This window comes from Ceratotherium simum, chromosome 36 (assembly GCF_057802395.1).
Source record: "Ceratotherium simum simum isolate JZ-2026a chromosome 36, ASM5780239v1, whole genome shotgun sequence".
NCBI classification, from domain to species: domain Eukaryota; kingdom Metazoa; phylum Chordata; class Mammalia; order Perissodactyla; family Rhinocerotidae; genus Ceratotherium; species Ceratotherium simum.
The window spans coordinates 9,110,724-9,129,040 of NC_141935.1; the positions used below are offsets into that span (position 1 = coordinate 9,110,724).

General features: G+C 40.9%; 2 protein-coding genes across 2 annotated transcripts in view; one reads left to right on the forward strand and one right to left on the reverse strand.

Moving 5' to 3' along the window:
* Positions 1-2,109: 2,109 nt before the first annotated feature.
* GLRX2 (glutaredoxin 2) lies at positions 2,110-9,608 on the forward strand. The gene is made up of 4 exons (XM_087424353.1): positions 2,110-2,227; positions 5,282-5,345; positions 8,236-8,412; positions 9,331-9,608. Exons 1-4 carry the CDS (start codon positions 2,121-2,123, stop codon positions 9,460-9,462), a joined length of 480 nt encoding a protein of 159 aa, XP_087280479.1. The 5' UTR covers positions 2,110-2,120; the 3' UTR covers positions 9,463-9,608.
* Positions 9,609-12,716: 3,108 nt separating this feature from the next.
* RO60 (Ro60, Y RNA binding protein) overlaps positions 12,717-18,317 on the reverse strand; it is a 29,191-nt gene continuing 23,590 nt past the window's right edge. Inside the window, exon 9 of the mRNA XM_087424355.1 lies at positions 12,717-12,850. Coding sequence (XP_087280481.1) covers positions 12,791-12,850 — 60 coding nt within the window. The 3' untranslated portion in view covers positions 12,717-12,790. The remainder of the gene's footprint in view (positions 12,851-18,317) is intronic.

Consider the following 18,317-nt stretch of genomic DNA (forward strand, 5'->3'; position numbering starts at 1 on the left):
ATGTCCTTATCAGAGACAAACAGAGGAGAAGGTGACGTGAAGTTGGAGGCACAGATGGAAGTGACGTGGCCACAAGTAAAAACACCTGGAACCACCAGAAGGTGGAAGACGAAGGAAATAAATTCTCCTTTATAGTAGCCTCTAGAAGGAACATGGCCCTGCCAGATAGGACTTCTGGCTTCCAGAACCGTGAGAGAATGAATTTCTGTTCTTTTAAGTTTGTGGTAATTGGTTACCGCAGCCCTAGGAAATGAATACAATAGCTGATCCTGAAGACTCACGATCATGATCTTTTTTAAGTTTCTTGGTAGGAAGAATTTGTGGAGCTTCCTAGATGGCTAAGGTCCACAGGTTGGACCCTCCATAGAGGTCCTCCCTTAAGGGCCCTTTCAAGTAGAAGATCTCATAATTTACTGATTTTAGTGGCTTTCCACCCTAGGCAGGGAATAAACCTGCTATTGACATCAAACAAAATGTGTGAGCTTTAATTGACAATTTAAGAAATAAAAAACAAGTTTGAAAGACTGTCTAAAGATATGTCAATTCTTTTAAGTGATATCATGTGGACTCATGAAAAAAAATTACAGAACTCATAAGGCTGTATTTACCAATGTATTCTTGATCTACCTATACTGGCCATCCCCATGATATTCACACCATATACGTAAATGAACAGCCCGCATATTTCTTAATGTGCTATTGTAGACATCACAATTATGACTCAAAATCATCTTCTTTAGCTACCCAATGAAGCACAAAGAAGTTAAAAATTATGAGTATATTATCCTTAATCAGGCATAACACTTTTGTCTGAAGTACTTTCATTTTTGGGATCCCATTTTAAAAATCTATCCAATGAATTCTGTGCTCAATACAGGCCATGAATACTATATTTTTAAATTGTGACATGATTTTGTCACCTCATAATACTCTATATTTTGTAAAACAATTTGAGACCATAAGGTAAAATTCCACTTCAAAACAAAAATAACACAGTAAATTTCCTAAACAGCCATCTTTTGATTAAAACAAAACGAAATAAAACCCCACAACCCTATAGATAACATCTTAGTTTTTAAAATTAATTTTGGATTTATGAAGAATGACTTCACATGTTTTGGGGTATTTGTTTTTGCAACTACTTTTCATCCTTTTGTGAAGTAATGAAACATAGCTCCTTTGAAAGTAGGAAAAGAATCCTCAGAAACAGAAGTCCTAATTTTGTAACTCGGCAACATGAATCTTCAACTTAGTTGAGCATGGAGGATCAAAAAAAGTCTAGATTGTTCTATAACTGTTTAGAATTTGAGACACACCATTTGACCTTTGACCTTAACAAATGGATTTTGATGTCCTCAGTAAATAAAAATAAAGGCCGACCCACTCATCTTACACCGCGACGCACCGGGGGCTATTATTACGGAGACTGAGCGGCACAATCATCATTGGCAGCACTCGCCTATTTTCAAAGCCATAGCGAAACACCTCCAGGCTATTTTAAGTCCTATTTTCTAATTTCATTTTTATTTTGACAACAATCTTCGTTTTCTACGGAACGAACGTTCTACATTGGATTACTTGTTTCTTTGAACTCCGAATGTAAAATCCAACATTCCCATGATTTATACGGGTTCTCCGTCAACGGCCTCATTTTAAGATGACAAGTTTGGGCCCCTCTTGCAGCAGCACAGGGACCCGTCCGACAGGAAGCTGGGATGACGCCGCCAGCGCTCAGTCCACATCTCAGGCACTTGACTGTTTCGGACAGTCATCATCTGTCTTCCTGTGTCGCCAGCACGTGGCTCGCGGTCCCCGCGCACTGAGCCTTGCTAGCGTCCCTGACCGTACAGGGAGCAGGTGCGGGGCTGGGACGCGCCCTGGAGACCAGCAGGGGGCGCGTCGGCGGGGGCGGGGACGGCCGTGGACAGCGGGCGGGCCTCGCGGGGACTCCGCGCGCCGGGGGGCCCCCGGGGCCGCGCGGGGGAGACGGGCCCGGCCGGCGGCGGCGCGGGCAGCCCGGGGCGGGGCGGGGCGGGGCGAGTGGGGCCCGGCGGGCGGGGCGCGCTGTCCCGGGCGGCGATCGCCGGCCCTGCGCGCGCTGCGGGGCCGCTGCTCCGACCATGTCCTGGCGCCGCGCGGCGCGGGCGGGGACGCGGCTGGTCCGGAGCCGGAGCGCGAGCGCCTCGGGGGGCCCGCCCGGCGGCGCGGCGGGCGCGGCGGCCTCGGGGTACGGGGCGCGGCGGGCGCGCGCCGGGTGGACCCCGAGTCGGAACGATCGGAGGCTCCTGGGGAGGCGGGGGCCTGGGAAGGGTGGGGACAGCATGGTGCCCTGCGCGGTTGTGTGGACCTGAGGATCCCGTGACTCTCAGGTTGGAAATACTTGAGTCGTGTTCGCTTGAACCCCCCGGCCTCCTCCATGGTTACCAGATAAGATACAAGATGCTCCAAGAAATTGAGGTTTCAGATAAACAGCGAATAATTGTTTAGTCGAAGTATATCCCCACTGTTGCACGGGACGTACTTAGACAAACAGTTTCTCGCTCTATCTGAAATTCTATTGTAATCGAGCGTTCTGCATTTTTATTTGCTAAACCTGGCAACCCGGCTGCAGGAAGTGAAGGTGACGCTTCCTGCTAAGTGGCCAAGTCTTTGCGGATAGGGACTGTGGCTTATTCGTGTTGATGTCGCCTCTGGCTGGAGCGGGGGCACTGCTTTCCCTCGCTTCCCCGCTTCGAATGTCCCGCGGCCGCCAGGCCTGCGGTGGAGGATCCACTGCCTTGGCTGACGTGTGTCCGCGCGCCTGGACGGGGTGGCCTGCCAGCTCGCAGATCTGCGCCGGCCACTGAGCATCCATCCCTCAGTCTGGGAGTCTCTTCCTACCTGCTTGATCTGGTAACTCTTACCAGTTTTGCGCTGGGAACTCTTGATTAACTTTCTGTGCTAAGCTAGAGAACCTCTCGGAAGGTGCTACGTGGTGTAACTGTTTGACTGACAGGTCCTTGAGGATCCCGTGTTTCTCCAGTGATATGTGTCCCTGGCGCATTTAGCACTCTGCCTACTTAGCACATAGTAGGCCCTCCATAAAGGCGGCATGACTAGTGGGTGCTTCATAGGTGTTGAAGTGAACCAATTATTGTGCACTTGCTTCTCCACTGATGTCCGTTTCCTAACTAGCTGATGAGTTTCATCGAGCTCAACTAGAATTGAAGGAAAAGTTGCCTTCCAGAGCTTTCTCTTTTATTTGGCAGCGAAGGGGGTGATATTTCAGAATGCACCTCCCTCCTCCTCTCGCTACCCAAGAAAACATTCTTCTATGAAAGTTCTACTGGAACGCCTGCTTCAGTAGTAAATGCATAGTAGATGCAAATGCATAGTACATGGTTTGGGCATGATGATTAAATGCTGGACTTGAGATGAAAAGGACTTGTTTTCTTAGTTGATAAACCAAATAGATTGCTGATTTATTCCACCAAAGCTCCTACTTAGGTCTGGGCTAATGCTGCTTAACCTCTTTTTCTGGTTTAGGCTCCAGGAACTCAGCTTGCTTTTTTCTTTTTCTTCTTCTTTTTTTTTTTTTGCTGAGGAAGATTCACCCTGAGCTAATATCTGTGCCAGTCTTCATCTATTTTGTATGTGGGTTGCTGCTGCAGCGTGGCTGATGGTGCTGTAAGTCCGCACCCGGGATTTGAACCTGCGAACCTGGGCCACTGAAGGGAGCATGCTGAACTTAACCACTACGCCACCAGGCGGCCCAGCTTGCTTTTTTCTAAAAGCTGCTCCTTCTACTCTCCTCCCAAGCTGGCTGTGGTCTCTCTAGCTGGCTGCTTCTAACCCCTTCCTGAGATAAGCACACAGACCCTTTTTGTTTTAAAGGTTTCATTGCTAATCTATTGGGAAGCAAAGAAGGATAGATTGTAAACACCAGGGAGTTATAATGTTCCCTTGGAGTAGTTTCTGCCCCTAACTCTTTGTTATTACTGAAAGTGATGTTTGTTAGAGCATTCTTATTCTAAGTGTGCAGGCATGGCCATATAGAACAGATGCTCATCCTCCAAGGATAACCTGTAAAAAGCCATTTAAAGTGGATTCTTAAAACAGTACTAAAATTTCATGCCATATGGTAAATATAAAAGTTTTGATTGGTACCTTTGAAAAAAGGTAACTAAACATTATAAAAAGTAGCTCACTTTTATATTTAACAACATGTAAATTTTAAGTGCACTCACCATGAATGAATGAAGTGTTTGGAAGGAGAAGTTTTTCTATTAGAACTTGAGTTTTGCAACATAATCATAAGGGGAATATTTTCTGAAATATTTGAAGTTTCGATTCTTTATCTTACTCTCTTAATCCTTAGATATTCGGGTAATTCTCTTTTGAAGGCTGTATTATCTTATCCTTTTGCAAGATTTGTCATTTCACTCTGCAGTTAGTTTGCATCACAGTGTTTGATATTGTTCCAGCAATGCAGTAGGGCCTGGCTGATCGTGAAAGATAAAGTGGATGGGGAAACGTTCTGGGGATAGGCAGAGAGATCTGCTGATATTAAATGGTCAGTTTTTTAGTGAATATTTTCTTGTTACAATGAATGCCTCCTTTTACAAGCTCCTACCAGCTAGATTTTGGGTAATAAATATGGAGATAATGAGGGTCCGTATAAAAAAGAAATAATAGTAATAATGTCAAATGTTATTGAAGATTTACTGTGTTCAAGGCACTTTTCTGTTTTCTGTGTATCAATTCATTTAATCTTCACAAAACCCTTTGAGGTGGGATTGGTTATTGTTCCCACTTTACGATTGGGACACTGGGAGCTATGGATTGTTGTGGTTGACATACCTTAGTTTCCTCAAAATCTTTGAATCTTTGTAGGTTCTCTGTTTCACAGAGTGTTCATGGAGTTTTGGCATGTTTTAATAAGAAAATGGAAAGTAGCAGTTTTTTAAACCAACACTCAGGTCATGTGGCCAATCATTAGGACAGTCTTTGAAATTTGGTGTTCAGAAATAAGAGTGTGCCAGGCTTTAAACACAGTAAATGTGCTTTTATCGAATAACTCAAGGCATTGGGAGGCTAGTTAGAGAAGGACACAGACCCTTTTGGTTTTAGTAAACAAATACTTTGTAAACTGATATTTTGTGCTGATAATAAGTAAAACTGTTTTTTTTAGGTCATAAGTCTGGATATATATTTGCATATCAGGTTTCCTTGAAATGGATCTCATCTGATATATTACCTTTGTTATTTAATAAACTTCACTGACTTTTAAAATTCCTTCCAGGATGGGGAACAGCACATCATCATCTTTGGGGAAGTCAGCAACTGCTCCTGTGAATCAGATCCAAGTGAGTGATGTGGGAGATGGAGGAGAACACTTTCCTCTGTGGAAAAAGAATTGTGTCTTACACATTTTTTTTTTTTGTGAGGAAGATCAGCCCTGAGCTAACATCCGATGCCAATCCTCCTCTTTTTTGCTGAGGAAGATTGGCCCTGGGCTAACATCTTGCCCATCTTCCTCTATTTTATACGGGACGCTGCCACAGCGTGGCTTGACAAGCGGTGCTTTGGTGCGTGCCCGGGATCTGAACCTGTGAAGCCCGGGCCGCCAAAGTGGAGCGCGTGCACCTAACCGCTATGCCACCTGGCTCCTGTGCCTTACACATTTAATATACTCATTCAATATCCAAACTTGACATAGTTCAGCAAATGAATCACTAAATTACTATATATTTTAAAATCTGCTACAAAATAATCCATGTGACAAAAAAGTTCTAGATCATTTTGGTAGTCAAAATTTATGAGGTTTATTGTTAATGTAGTCTTCACTCCTTCTAAGTTGGGTGTATGAAGTTGGTGGCTTCTTTCCATCCTACCCACCTCAGGTCTACGTTGATACCAGTCGGGCTGCCCTTAGCCAGGAGTAGTATTTGATTTTGGCCTGGGAAGCTGTTTAACAACTCTCTTCCCTAACATGGAACCTAGTATACAGTGGTTGCTCCATAAATGGTCCTCTCAGGGATACCGTGCATTGCTGTGTTCTGTCGTTTTCTTTCACTGCGAAGTCCAGTTAATTCTGCCTCAGAAAATGTCTCTCGTGTGTATGGTTTTCTTTCCTTGCCATGTACAAGACATACTCGTGTTCTCTTTCTCTGTTCTTTGCCACCAACCACCGTTGCATATGTATTTCTGCCTTTAATTTATCTGGCGAAAAAAGTATTCACTCATAGCTGTTGAATTTAACAGCAATGCTAGAAACCTATCATGAGAGAGTTGCCTCTTTTAAAATAAAAATACAAAATCATGAAGTATTTAGCAAGGATGAGGTTGAGAAAAGGTGAGAAGGAGGGTTCAAGGAACTTTGACATGGTCATCCTGAGTTTCAGCTCACTTTGGAAGCTCTCCATCACTGTTGGTACTGTGTGTCAGTTCCCAGGATGCCCATCGCTCTGTGAATGATGGCCTCAGTGTGTGCCTGTTTCCTGAGGCAGCACAGCGAGGGAAGAGCACCGGCTGTGGTGCTGAGACAGGTTGGGTCCAATCCCGGTAGCGTGAACCGCTCAGCCTCAGTTTTCTCATCTAGAAAATGGATTCATTAAGACATCTCTGGTATGGCTGACTCTCCCTGAGATAGACTTGTGTACTAAATATTATGAGTAAGCAGAAGAGAAAGCATAAGAACAGACCACCTTGCAGACAGGTAGACTGTGACCTAGAATGCTTCTCACACCCAAGGGCGGCTATAACTTCTGAATCACTTTGCCTGGGTTTTCTTTCTTATTTTTGTCCTTCTTGAAGGTGCTACTTATGCCCCACATAACAGCAACCTAGACAGATGCCTGGGTGCTAGACCTTTCCATTCAGAATCTCTTGAAGGACCTGGACATTCATATATTTAGAAACAAAGACACAAAACAAATTTCATAGGCAATGCACATGCATAGCAAAGTCTCATGGTCTTGGTGATAAAGGCCTGGAGGGTAGTTTCCAAACAAGGCTGATATCATTCGAATCATCTGGACAGGTTTTAAAAAAATACAGTTTCTGAGGCCGGCCTGGTGGCATAGTGGTTAAGTTCGTGTGCTATGCTTCGGCAGCCTGGGGTTCATGGGTTCAGATCCCAGGCTCGGACCTATACACCACTCATCAAGCCGTGCTGTGGTGGCGTCCCACGTACAAAATAGAGGAAGATTGGCACAGGTGTTAGCTCAGGGCCAATCTTCCTCACCAAAAAAAAAAAAAAGAAAGAAAGAAACAGTTTCCGACCTCTGCCTCAACCCTGTCGGATCAGCATTTCTGGAGGTAGCTTTTCCAGGAACAACGATAAAGAATACCTTATCAGTACAGTAATGGCAGTTTTTTCATTGTAAAGATATACAGGAAGGAGTGGAAGTTGAGGGGTAAGCTGTTCTTTATACCTGGGTCAGTGAGATCCTTCCATTTCAAAGAGAAACCATACATCAGTCCTCACCATTGAAAATTAAGGAAGGTGACGGGCCGGCCCCGTGGCTTAGTGGTTAAGTGTGCGCGCTCCGCTACTGGTGGCCTGGGTTTGGATCCCGGGCGCGCCCCGATGCACCACTTCTCCAGCCATGCTGAGGCCGCGTCCCACATACAGCAACTAGAAGGATGTGCAGCTATGACATACAGCTGTCTACTGGGGCTTTGGGGGAAAAAAAATTATATAAATAAAATGAAAATTAAGGAAGGTGAGGGCTTAACTCTCAAACACTTACTGAATATTCAAGAAGCAGTATAACAGAGATTAAGTGTGTGGACTGTAGAGCCAGACTTGCTTGGGTTCAAATCCCAGCTCTCCCACTTATTAGCTGAGGATCATGAGTAACTTATTCCTCGGCCTCGCTTTCCCCATCTGCAAAGTGGAGATGATACTAGGACCTACCTCACGGTTGTGGTGAGGTTTAAATGAGCTAATAAAGGTCAAGTGTTGAGAATTGTGTCTGGCACACGGAAGTGTTTGCTGTATATGGATTTTCTATGATTATTTTTATTACTCCATGCCAACACTTTCCTTCTGTTACATCCTTTTTTCCTAATAATGTTCCTTTCAAATGAGTAATTTTGTCCTCAGTCTACAGATGAGAAAATAGATGATGGAGACTTAGTTTGAGCCCTGATCGTGAGACTCCAAAATCCACACTCTTTCCACTCTATCATGATTTCTTTCCAAACGTCATGTCTAGAATTAAAATGATTTGTTTGTTTGTTTTACTTCAGGAAACAATTTCTGATAATTGCGTGGTGATTTTCTCAAAAACATCTTGTTCTTATTGTACGATGGCAAAAAAACTTTTCCATGACATAAATGTTAATTATAAAGTGGTGGAATTGGACATGCTCGAATATGGAAGCCAGTTTCAAGACGCTCTTTACAAGATGACTGGTGAAAGAACCGTGAGTATATCCTTGATGGTGCTTTTCCCCAAAATAGATGGTGACCTGGATCACCTAGAACCTAGACCCTCGTGTTGGGAAAAGAGAGCCAGGCATACTCTGATAATCTTATATCGATTAAGGAGACGGCAGATCTGGGAACCAGATTCATAGAATAGGAAACAGCAGTGTTGATTCATTTTATTTTTATTCTTGCTCTGTGCGCGCATGTGTGCGCGTGTGTGCACGTGTGCATGTGCGCACGCGCATGTGTGTGTGTTTTGACTGGCATGGGTGGGGTAATGGTGTTGTCAGGAGTGCTTGTCCGTGAATCTTTCAGGTCCTCCTGGAGCTCTCCTCAGGATGAAGAAGTATCCTTCCTCCCTTTACTTGGACAGTACAGACCAGGGGTCAGTGTTGAGTTACTGTGCTAAGAGGAGTGCTTTAGTGCTCCATGTTTTTAGATTCTTGAAATCTGTAGATGTTTCCATAATATGCATTATCAGAAAAACATACAGGGTCACCATTTTCCTTCTTGTTTATATGTGCATGGAAGAAGCTTATAGTGTGTTCTTCCCCTCGCCTTCAGTAAACAACTGTAACAAAGAACCTTTTTAACACTATTAATAGAGACTGCTTTATTTTGCCTTTTATATACCATAGCGATTAGGAGGAAGGTGTTGCGAGTCAGATTGTCCCGGGTTTGGTCATTTGCTCTCATTGTGATCTTGGGCAAGTTCCTGTGCCTCATTTTCCTCCACAATGAAGCTAAAAATAGTAAGGGTTTAGGTAAAGACTTAAATAGGTAATTGGTGACAGAACTTACTATGGTGCCAGGCCCATGAAAGTACCCAGAGTGTGAGCATCTGCTATTATTCTGTGAAATGGTCTTATACTTCTGACACCAGGGTGATACCTAATCTTTTGTTTATCCAATAGGTGCCAAGAATATTTGTCAACGGAACTTTTATTGGAGGCGCAACTGACACTCATAGGCTTCACAAAGAAGGGAAATTGCTTCCACTGGTTCATCAGTGCTATTTAAAAAAAAGTAAGAGGAAAGACTTTTAGTGATGTTGGTGCTCATAACTTTGCTAGTCAAGTGTCAGTTATTTAAAGTGATAATGCCTTTTAAATGTTTGAGGATGTTTGAAATATGTGAATTATCTTCATGAAAACGTAAGAATAATGAACAATAAATCACTGTGGAAACCTCATCTTCCTACTTGCCGATTCTTGAGCAAAAGGGACGCTATTTAGAACTGAAGGAGTCGACTTGTATAAAGGATAAGAATGTGTTTTATTAGGGATTTATATGTGAATTTTACAACCAAGAGCTAGAAGGTAAGCATTTGGGATTCTTTATTTTTCTTAGTTTTCAGAAGGCGTTAACTTCCTACCTTTATAGCTCTTGGTGGTGAGGACTCATTTAAGATGTAAGATGTAAGGCTCTCACAGACACAGCTGTGAACTTAGGCATATCCTTGTACTATATTGTGACAAGGCTTCACACTTTTTACTTCTAGAGTAAGAGAAGTATATTAAATTTGTAGGATGGAATGAAATTTATTTATTTCAGAGAAACCAGAATACTCGTTTAATGACTCAGTAGTTCCAGGGAACAGAACTGTGCCTATGGGCAGAAATGAAAAGAAGGAAGATTTCAGTATGAGGATGAACTTTTGAAAGAGTTCAGAAACGTCCTTGAGTTATATTGTGAGGTGGAGAGTTCTGCTTTCCAGAATGTGTTGAATGGCTGGTGGAAATGTTCTATAAGGGATCCAGGTTGAACGGGAGGTTAGAGTGACTTCTCTACAGTAATTTCTTTCTTTCTTTTTTTAATAATTTTTCTTTCTTTCTTTCTTTTTTCCCCCAAAGCCCCAGTAGATAGTTGTATTGTCATAGCTGCACATCCTTCTAGTTGCTGTATGTGGGACGTGGCCTCAGCATGGCCGGAGAAGCGGTGTGTCGGTGCGCGCCCGGGATCCGAACCCGGGCCGCCAGCAGCGGAGCGCGCGCACTTAACCGCTAAGCCACGGGGGCCAGCCCCTCTACAGTAATTTCTGATATAGATATTCTTCAGTTCTGAGACTGGGAATACTATTCGTACTGATTTTCAGATAAACTTAGCAAACAAGATTTATCCTGGGGCCGGCCCCATGGCACAGTGGTTAAGTGCGCGGTCTCCGCTGCTGGCGGCCCCCGGTTCGGGTCCCCGGCGTGCACTGAGGCACTGCTTGTCAGGCCATGCTATGGAGGGCTCCCACATAAAGTGGAGGAAGATGGGCATGGATGTTAGCCTAGGGCCAGTCTTCCTCAGCAAAAAGAGGATTGGCATGGATGTTAGCTCAGGGCTGATCTTCCTCACACACACACACAAAAAGATTTCTCCTATAGGCAGTCTTATTTTGGAATAATTGAAAATACTTTAGATACTCTATTAATCAAATCAATATTTCCAGCTTCCTATCAACAAGAAGTTTTTAAGTGCCTAAGAAGCATTTTCCTAGCTGATCCCACAGAGTCACATGGGGCAGATTACCAGACATTGGGAAGAGAAAACTCTTCCTTAGCGGTGGGAGGAAAATGGATTTTAAGAGAAGCGGAATGCTTCTGCGTTCTGGTCAAGATGGACCAGGGAATTGGGATGGTCCTACAGAGGACAGCTGGTGGCTTTTTTGGCCATTTGCCATCAATGATGCTTCCTCCATGGACTTATTAAACTGCCATTAGGAGACCTTCGTAAAGCAAGAATTTGGACTATGTTATTCTCGTGCTGAGTTAACTCTGGAATGGAGCAGAGAATGGGATGTCCTTTAGTCCTGTAGTTTGCCCTATGTCATGAGAAATTTTACATGCTTGCTATGTTGTAAATTCTTTGTCACAGAGTAGAGGAAGTCTATTACCTTGTGTGATATTGTGATTTATAATAAATCATATATTTGGTCTTCATCCCATTCCTGGCACACAGCTTCTAAAACCCTTGGATTTTCTGTGACGAGAGCCATAAAAATGTCTTTTATTATGTTAATGAGGTGACTTTTGGAAAGCCCCTGAGGTTGGGAGCAATTGCCAGGGGAACCAACCTTGAGATTAGAGGGTTGGAACTTTCAGCCATACCCCTAACTTTGCGGGAGGGGAGAGGGGTGGAGATGGAGTTCAAGCACCAATGGTCAATGATTTAATCAGTTATGCCTATGTAAGGAAGGCTCTATAAACACCCAACAGGATGGGCTTCGGAGAGCTTCCAGGTTGGTGAACACGTGGCGATCCGGGGAGAGTGACATGCTAGAGAGCATGGAAGCTCCCTGCCCTTTCCCCACACCTTGCCCTAGACATCTCTTCCATCTGAGTGTTCCTGAGTTAGATCCTTCTATACTAAATTGGTAATCTAGTAAGTAAAATGTTTCTGAGTTCTGTGAGCCACTCTAGCAAATTAATTGAACCCAAGGAAGAGGTCGTTGGAACCGCCAATCTACAGCCGGTCCGTCAAAAGCACAAGTAACAACCTGGACTTGCGATTGGCATCTGAAGTGGGCTTCTCGGGGGCAGTCTTTTTTTTTTTTTTTTTTTTTTTAAAGATTTTATTTATTCATTTTTTTCCCCCCAAAGCCCCAGCAGATAGTTGTATGTCATAGGTTCACATCCTTCTAGTTGCTGTACGTGGGACTCGGCCTCGCGCTGGACGGAGAAGCGGTGCCTTGGGGCGCGCCCGGGATCCGAACCCAGGCCGCCAGCATCAGAGCGCGCGCACTTAACCGCTAAGCCACAGAGCCGGCCCGTCGGGGGCAGTCTTGTAGGACTGAGCAGCTGCCCTGCTGACATGTCAATCCTGGATGACCAAGAGCTTTAGTTTTAACTGGTTATGCAGAGGCTAGTTACAAAGCTTACAGTTAACAGGGAGGGATTTGCATAGGGGAACAAAACAAGCCACTAAATTCTCAGGGAAAAAAATCATAACTGGTACTTACATTGAGTGTATCTATTAGAACAAGACAGAGGTGTTCAAATCACTAATCACACTTACTAGGTGTAACCAGGATGTAGGTTAATCTCTTAGAACTGTAAGTTTTTTTTAATAAAATATGGATAATACCATCTTCCTTTAGTATTTACTTTGAGAAATGGAGAGAATGTCAATCACACAGCATGGTGCTCGGTATAGACAGCGCAAACACTCAATATGTAATGGCTATTATAATCCCAATGGCTCAGAAATATGGTTTTCTTGTGGACCCATCAGGGTTAGCTAAGATTTTAGGGGGATTTCCATTTCTTCTCCTTTTCCATGTCTTAGCTCAGGCTGCTGTAACAAATTACCATACACTGGATGGTTTAGACACAAATATTTATTTCTCACATTTCTGGAGGCTGAGAAGTGCAAGATCAAGGTGCCAGCTTAATTTGGTTCTTGGTAAGGGCTCTTCCTGGTTTGCTGATGGCCATCTTCTTGCTGTGTCTTCACATGGCAGAGGGCAGAGAGAAAAAGTGAGCTCTCACCTCTCATACAGGCACTAATCCATCAGGAGGGCTCCACCCTCAACACTGAATTGCCTCCCAAAGGCCCCATCTTCAAATACCATCACACTGGGGATTCGAGTTTCAACATAAAAATTTGGGGGAGACACATTCAATCCCTAACACGACGCTTTACAGCTGGATAAAAGTATAATATAAATTTAAGACAAAACTAGGTATGAGGGGCCGGCCTGGTGGCGTAGCAGTTAAGTGTGCGCGCTCCGCTGCTGGTGGCCCGGGTTCGGATCCTGGGCGCACCGACACACCGCTTGTCCAGCCATGCTGAGGCCACGTCCCATATATAGTGGAGGAAGATGGGCATGGATGTTAGCCCAGGGCCAATCCTCCTCAGCAAAAAGAGGAGGATTGGCGTGGATATTAGCTCAGGGCTGATCTTCCTCAGAAAAAAAAACCCAAAATCAAAACCAAAACCTAGGTCTGAGTTATTTCGGCAGCTCTTTTTCCAGAACCATAGGCTAGAAAGAGAATGGTGACTAGTTTAAGAAAAAGTAATGTTATCTTTTTTTCCAGTCCTTGATTTTATTTTTAATGTTAAATTCTGAAAGAAACTGTTAAGTGAGAGCCCATTAATATTAAAAAAATGGGCCATTTGTTTTCTCATTTTATCACTAATCAATTTACACTTGAATTGCCACAATAACTAAGTGGGAAGCTTGAAAGCTGTTAAAAAAAAAAGAAGTCTTTTAAAAAAATTTATCTGGGCTTTATTGTTTACTAATATTATAAAAAATATCATTTGAGCAATATTTTTTAAAGTTTCTTGATAAGGTTTAATATTGTTAAAAATTTTTTAAGTCTAGTTTTCTTCATCTATCAAGAAATGTATAGTTTGTAATCTTCCTTTCTCCCTAAAACTGTTGACTTTGTCATCTTTCATAAGAGAACTATAAAATCAACCAAATGGTCAAAATTTTGGTAGGTAAGTTCTGATGTAACTTGCTCTCACCCTTCTGCATAACCTACAGCTCAGATCTCATAACTTTTCAGAAAAGTTTTATGGGAATTCTGAGAGAAAAGAAATTTCTGCAAATTGGTACTGAAACAAAATATTTTTATTTGCATAGTTGACTTTTGGTGTTAACATAACTTTTCCCAAAGGCAACTTTGAGTAAATTTTTTCACAAAAGAATCCTGTTTTAAAACTCAAGAACATGCACTTTGATTAACTCCAGTTGTTTTGATCCTGTAATTGAAATCCCCAATCACATATATTTTAAATAATTATAGGTATATACAATTAGAGGCATTATAAGGCCAATGTTAATTATTGAACCTTAATTTCATCTTATTGAAATATTAAGAGCCTTAGATTTTTTTTTTCTATTTTTTTGTGAGGAAGATCAGCCCTGAGCTAACATCCGTTGCCAATCCTCCTCTTTTTGCTGAGGAAGACTGGCCCTGGGCTAACATCCGTGCCCATCTTCCTCTACTTTACATGGGACGCCACCACAGCATGGCTTGACAAGCGGTGCATCGGTGCGTGCCTGGGATCTGAACCTCCAAACCCCGGGGCGCCGAAGCGGAGTACACGCACTTAACCACTACGCCACCCACCTGGCCCACATGAGAGCCTTAGATTTTATAAGGCATATTATAAACTTAAAGTTCTTATTTCTTTAAAGAATAAAAAGACAATTATTTGATGTGCATAGAGTTTATTTGGTATGTCTATCAATTTCTACAATACAATTAACCAGAACCAGTTCACATAGTGCCCACCTGCACTCCATGTCTAAAATGATTTATATTCAGTATGGTACTTTGCAAGGCTAGAAAGGAGAGAAAATCAAGAGTTCACAGTTTCGGTGAAAACTGTTTTATCATGAAATAAATTTAATACATTAGTATTTCATCCATTTGCTATCAGAAAACAGCAAAATTACATTGTTAGGTATATCATTTACAGTGAAAACTTGGAAGACTCGACAAAGCATCAGTGAGTTTATCAACAGACCTGGGAAACCCCCCGCCCCTCCTTTCAGAGTCTTTTCCTTTGAAATGAAACTTGTTATAAACCAAACTTTATATACTTTTAAGCACCAGCTTGACAATTTAGTTTTCTTTCAATTTTATAAAATATTCCTGCTTTGAAAGGCAAAGTGAATGTAAAAATGTGAATATAATTAAACAAATCACTGGCCTGGATACTTTTTATTACAACAGTCGCGATTTTACAACTATATTTACTTCTTTGAATAAATTTGCTTGTAGGCTGGACACAAAATATTTGCCTTGAAAAATTCCCTTAAAAAATTAATCATTTTTGGAACTGTACAACTGTATTTTCCATTCAGAGTGTTTAAACATGCAACTTGGTCCTTGGAGATCATGTTACAGAAAGTCCAGCTTCTCGGATAATGTTATAGAAAACAATAAAAAACCTTAAACTACCACAAAGTATTACTGATGTTAACAGTCTTGTATGTGTAACACATCAGTGTACCCAGATTATCCTGTTAATGGGTGCTTAAACGGCTAATGTACAATCAGGTTTTAAAACTTAACAGTTCAATCTCCATTCATTATGTAAAAGCGAAAGCTCTAGAAGACCCCTTGAGTTCTGTACTTCAGAAACACTAACGCTATTAAGGCATTACTTAGTGAACAGACCCAATGGAAAGTAACTAGTATGCCTGGGTTGGAGAGCTAGTCATATTTTAAGGCAGTCAGAAGGTTCATTTTTTTCACTTTAAGGCTCTTGCATACTTAAATTTTATTCTATGCAGGCATTATTTTGTGTAATTTAAATATTCATCAAGTGGTCAATTATGGAAATCAAAGCCTTTATATAAAGCAAATGGAGAGTTTAGAACTAGACTATAACAATTCTTCCTCAACCAATTTTTTAAAAATGATGATTTCATATATCATCACTTTGGAGAATTTCTTCATCATCAGAAGCTGACAATAAAAGGAAGAAAATATAACTCAAACGCATTACAAAAGTTACGTCATCACACCATACTATATTTAGAATAACAGTGCAACAAAGACATTTTTTCTTGGTTACTATTAATTAATATTTTAAATTTAATTTGGCTGTGTATGGATTCTAAACAGTTTAATTGCAAACAAAGCCTAACAAGTAATTTGAACAGAAGTTTCAATACAATGTTTGTATTGATATAATATTCTATCAGTTATATGGTAATGGTATATAAAATAACAAGGCCTTATTTAACCTCATTTACTACCCTTAACAATCCAAGTGTTCATTAAGTGAAACCAGCAGAATCATAGCTAAGTTACCATTTCTTTTGTTCAAGCACAGATTCTGATAACTTCTAAAAGTACAGAAATTTAAATATATTTTAAAATTAAATATTATCACTTGTGTTCATAAAATTAAGAGTAATCATGGTGGTGCTAAATTAAATAGAAGCAAAGGGAAAAATCTCTTTAGGCTCAGAAACAGCTTTTGTATATTTTCATTGTATGTACAAAACTCATTCTCACCTTAATTTCAGTAATAGAGTTTTGCAACATAACTCTAGTTTATGTTTCTTTCTAGTAATTTCCAATATAATTTAGTATTTTCAGGGTTTAGGAAAAACCTGTCAATTATTATAATTTTATTCAAACAGTATGCTTCACTGCATTAGTTTTCTACATGAAAAATATTACCACAGGATTAATTTTTAAATTCACTTCATAATAACTTTTCAAAAGCAAATACAAAAATCCACCAATTAAAAAAAATGTTGAACATGAATACAAGTTATTTACAAGACCTTTTATGCTATAACCTCATGGAAGTATTTAGTAGACAAAAGATTCTAATATAGGTCTTTATAGTTATGGAAACAGAAGCATTGAGACATGCTATTTTCTGAAAGAGTATTCAGTTAATTCTTTTTCTAAGGGCTAGGTACATCTATAATTGCAAAGAAAGGCTAAATAATTGATCTTACTCAAAGGCCACAAAATTTCTGCAAACATCTAATACAAAAGGTATATGACATAACTTGATCTGGGGAGAGAATATATCAATCCAATTATTGTTCCAACAGACCTGCCCATTATTAATTTGAAAAAATATGATCTTAAATCTATATGGAACAAAAAGCAATCTGCAGGGGCCGGCCTGGTGGCGCAAGTAGTTAAGTGCGTGCGCTCCCCTTTGGCGGCCCGGGGTTTGCCGGTTCGGATCCCGGGCATGCACTGACGTGCTGCTTGGCAAGCCATGCTGTGGCAGCATCCCATATAAAGTGGAGGAAGATGGGCACGGATGTCAGCCCAGGGCCAGTCTTCCTCAGCAAAAAAGAGGAGGATTGGCAGATGTTAGCTCAGGGCCGATCTTCCTCACAAAAAAAAAAAAAAAAAAGCAATCTGCAAAAGATTCATCCCAAACCTAAATATGGGTGACTTTCCTGTTATTCATTTTATTACCCAGGTGGAGCAGGACTAGAAAAAGAAACAGAAGATAAAAATGTCGAAAGGAATTTTAAAAGAAAGATAGAGGTATAAAAGTAATCTTTGAACAAATAAGAGATTGGGGGGCAGACAGCAAAATACTAAATAAAACCCTTACAGTAAATACAACAAAGCAGTTTTATTGTGCTTTTAAAGATGTTTCTCACTTAAACTGTCAGATCCTCAAATTTATTCAGGAATTCTGCCCTAAATTTCCCAAAATATTTTTATATTGGTTTTGCAAAATCTCAGAGAATGAGAAAAAAAGCCTGCTAAAATGGTATTCTATCATTTGTAGATTTACCAGTTACTTTAAAAGACTAAGCAAATGTTTGTTAATAGCATCTCCTCGTTTTAGAGGATGAGTTTGTTTTTCTAGGTCTATCCAAAGGGATTTTAGACTTGGAACATATTCCCTTTTTCTCTTGACCAGAGAATAGTGGGTTCTTAGTCAAGACTCACCTTTGCTGTGAAAAATTTTCTTACATATTGCCACTCAGAATAGGAGTGTTTTAAAAAATTGAGCTATTGTTCTAAAACATTTTATCTTTCAAAACACATATCCTATAAGAATGTTTTTAATTTTAAAAAAGCTCTAATTGGTATTGCAAGCCTTCCTCCCAATTTAAACTTTTCTATAAATATTACATCATTGATAATTCAGGCATCAGATATGTTACTTTTTAAAGATAGCAAAATTGAATCACATAGGTTAAATTGGTTGTCTACAGTCACACAGTAAATTAGATAAAGCAAAAGCAATTCCAGAGGGGTAACACTAAATTCCATTTACTAGTATCTTCCTCACTAATGTTCCCATAAAAGTTACTAAACTATTATAACAGTGTTACTAAATGGGATCTAAGAAATTTCAACTAACAAGAGTAGGATTATAAGATTAATTTTTGTTTTACTAATTACAACTATATCTTGAAAATATTTACATATTTTCTAGGAAATAAAGTTCATTTATT

Bases quoted from the DNA above. Each gene is read 5' to 3' on its own strand.
- GLRX2 (XM_087424353.1), top strand. From the start codon at position 2,121: ATGTCCTGGCGCCGCGCGGCGCGGGCGGGGACGCGGCTGGTCCGGAGC. The intron at 2,228-5,281 runs GTACGGGGCGCG...AATTCCTTCCAG, and splicing joins GCGGGCGCGGCGGCCTCGGG to GATGGGGAACAGCACATCAT. The intron at 5,346-8,235 runs GTGAGTGATGTG...GTTTTACTTCAG, and splicing joins CTCCTGTGAATCAGATCCAA to GAAACAATTTCTGATAATTG.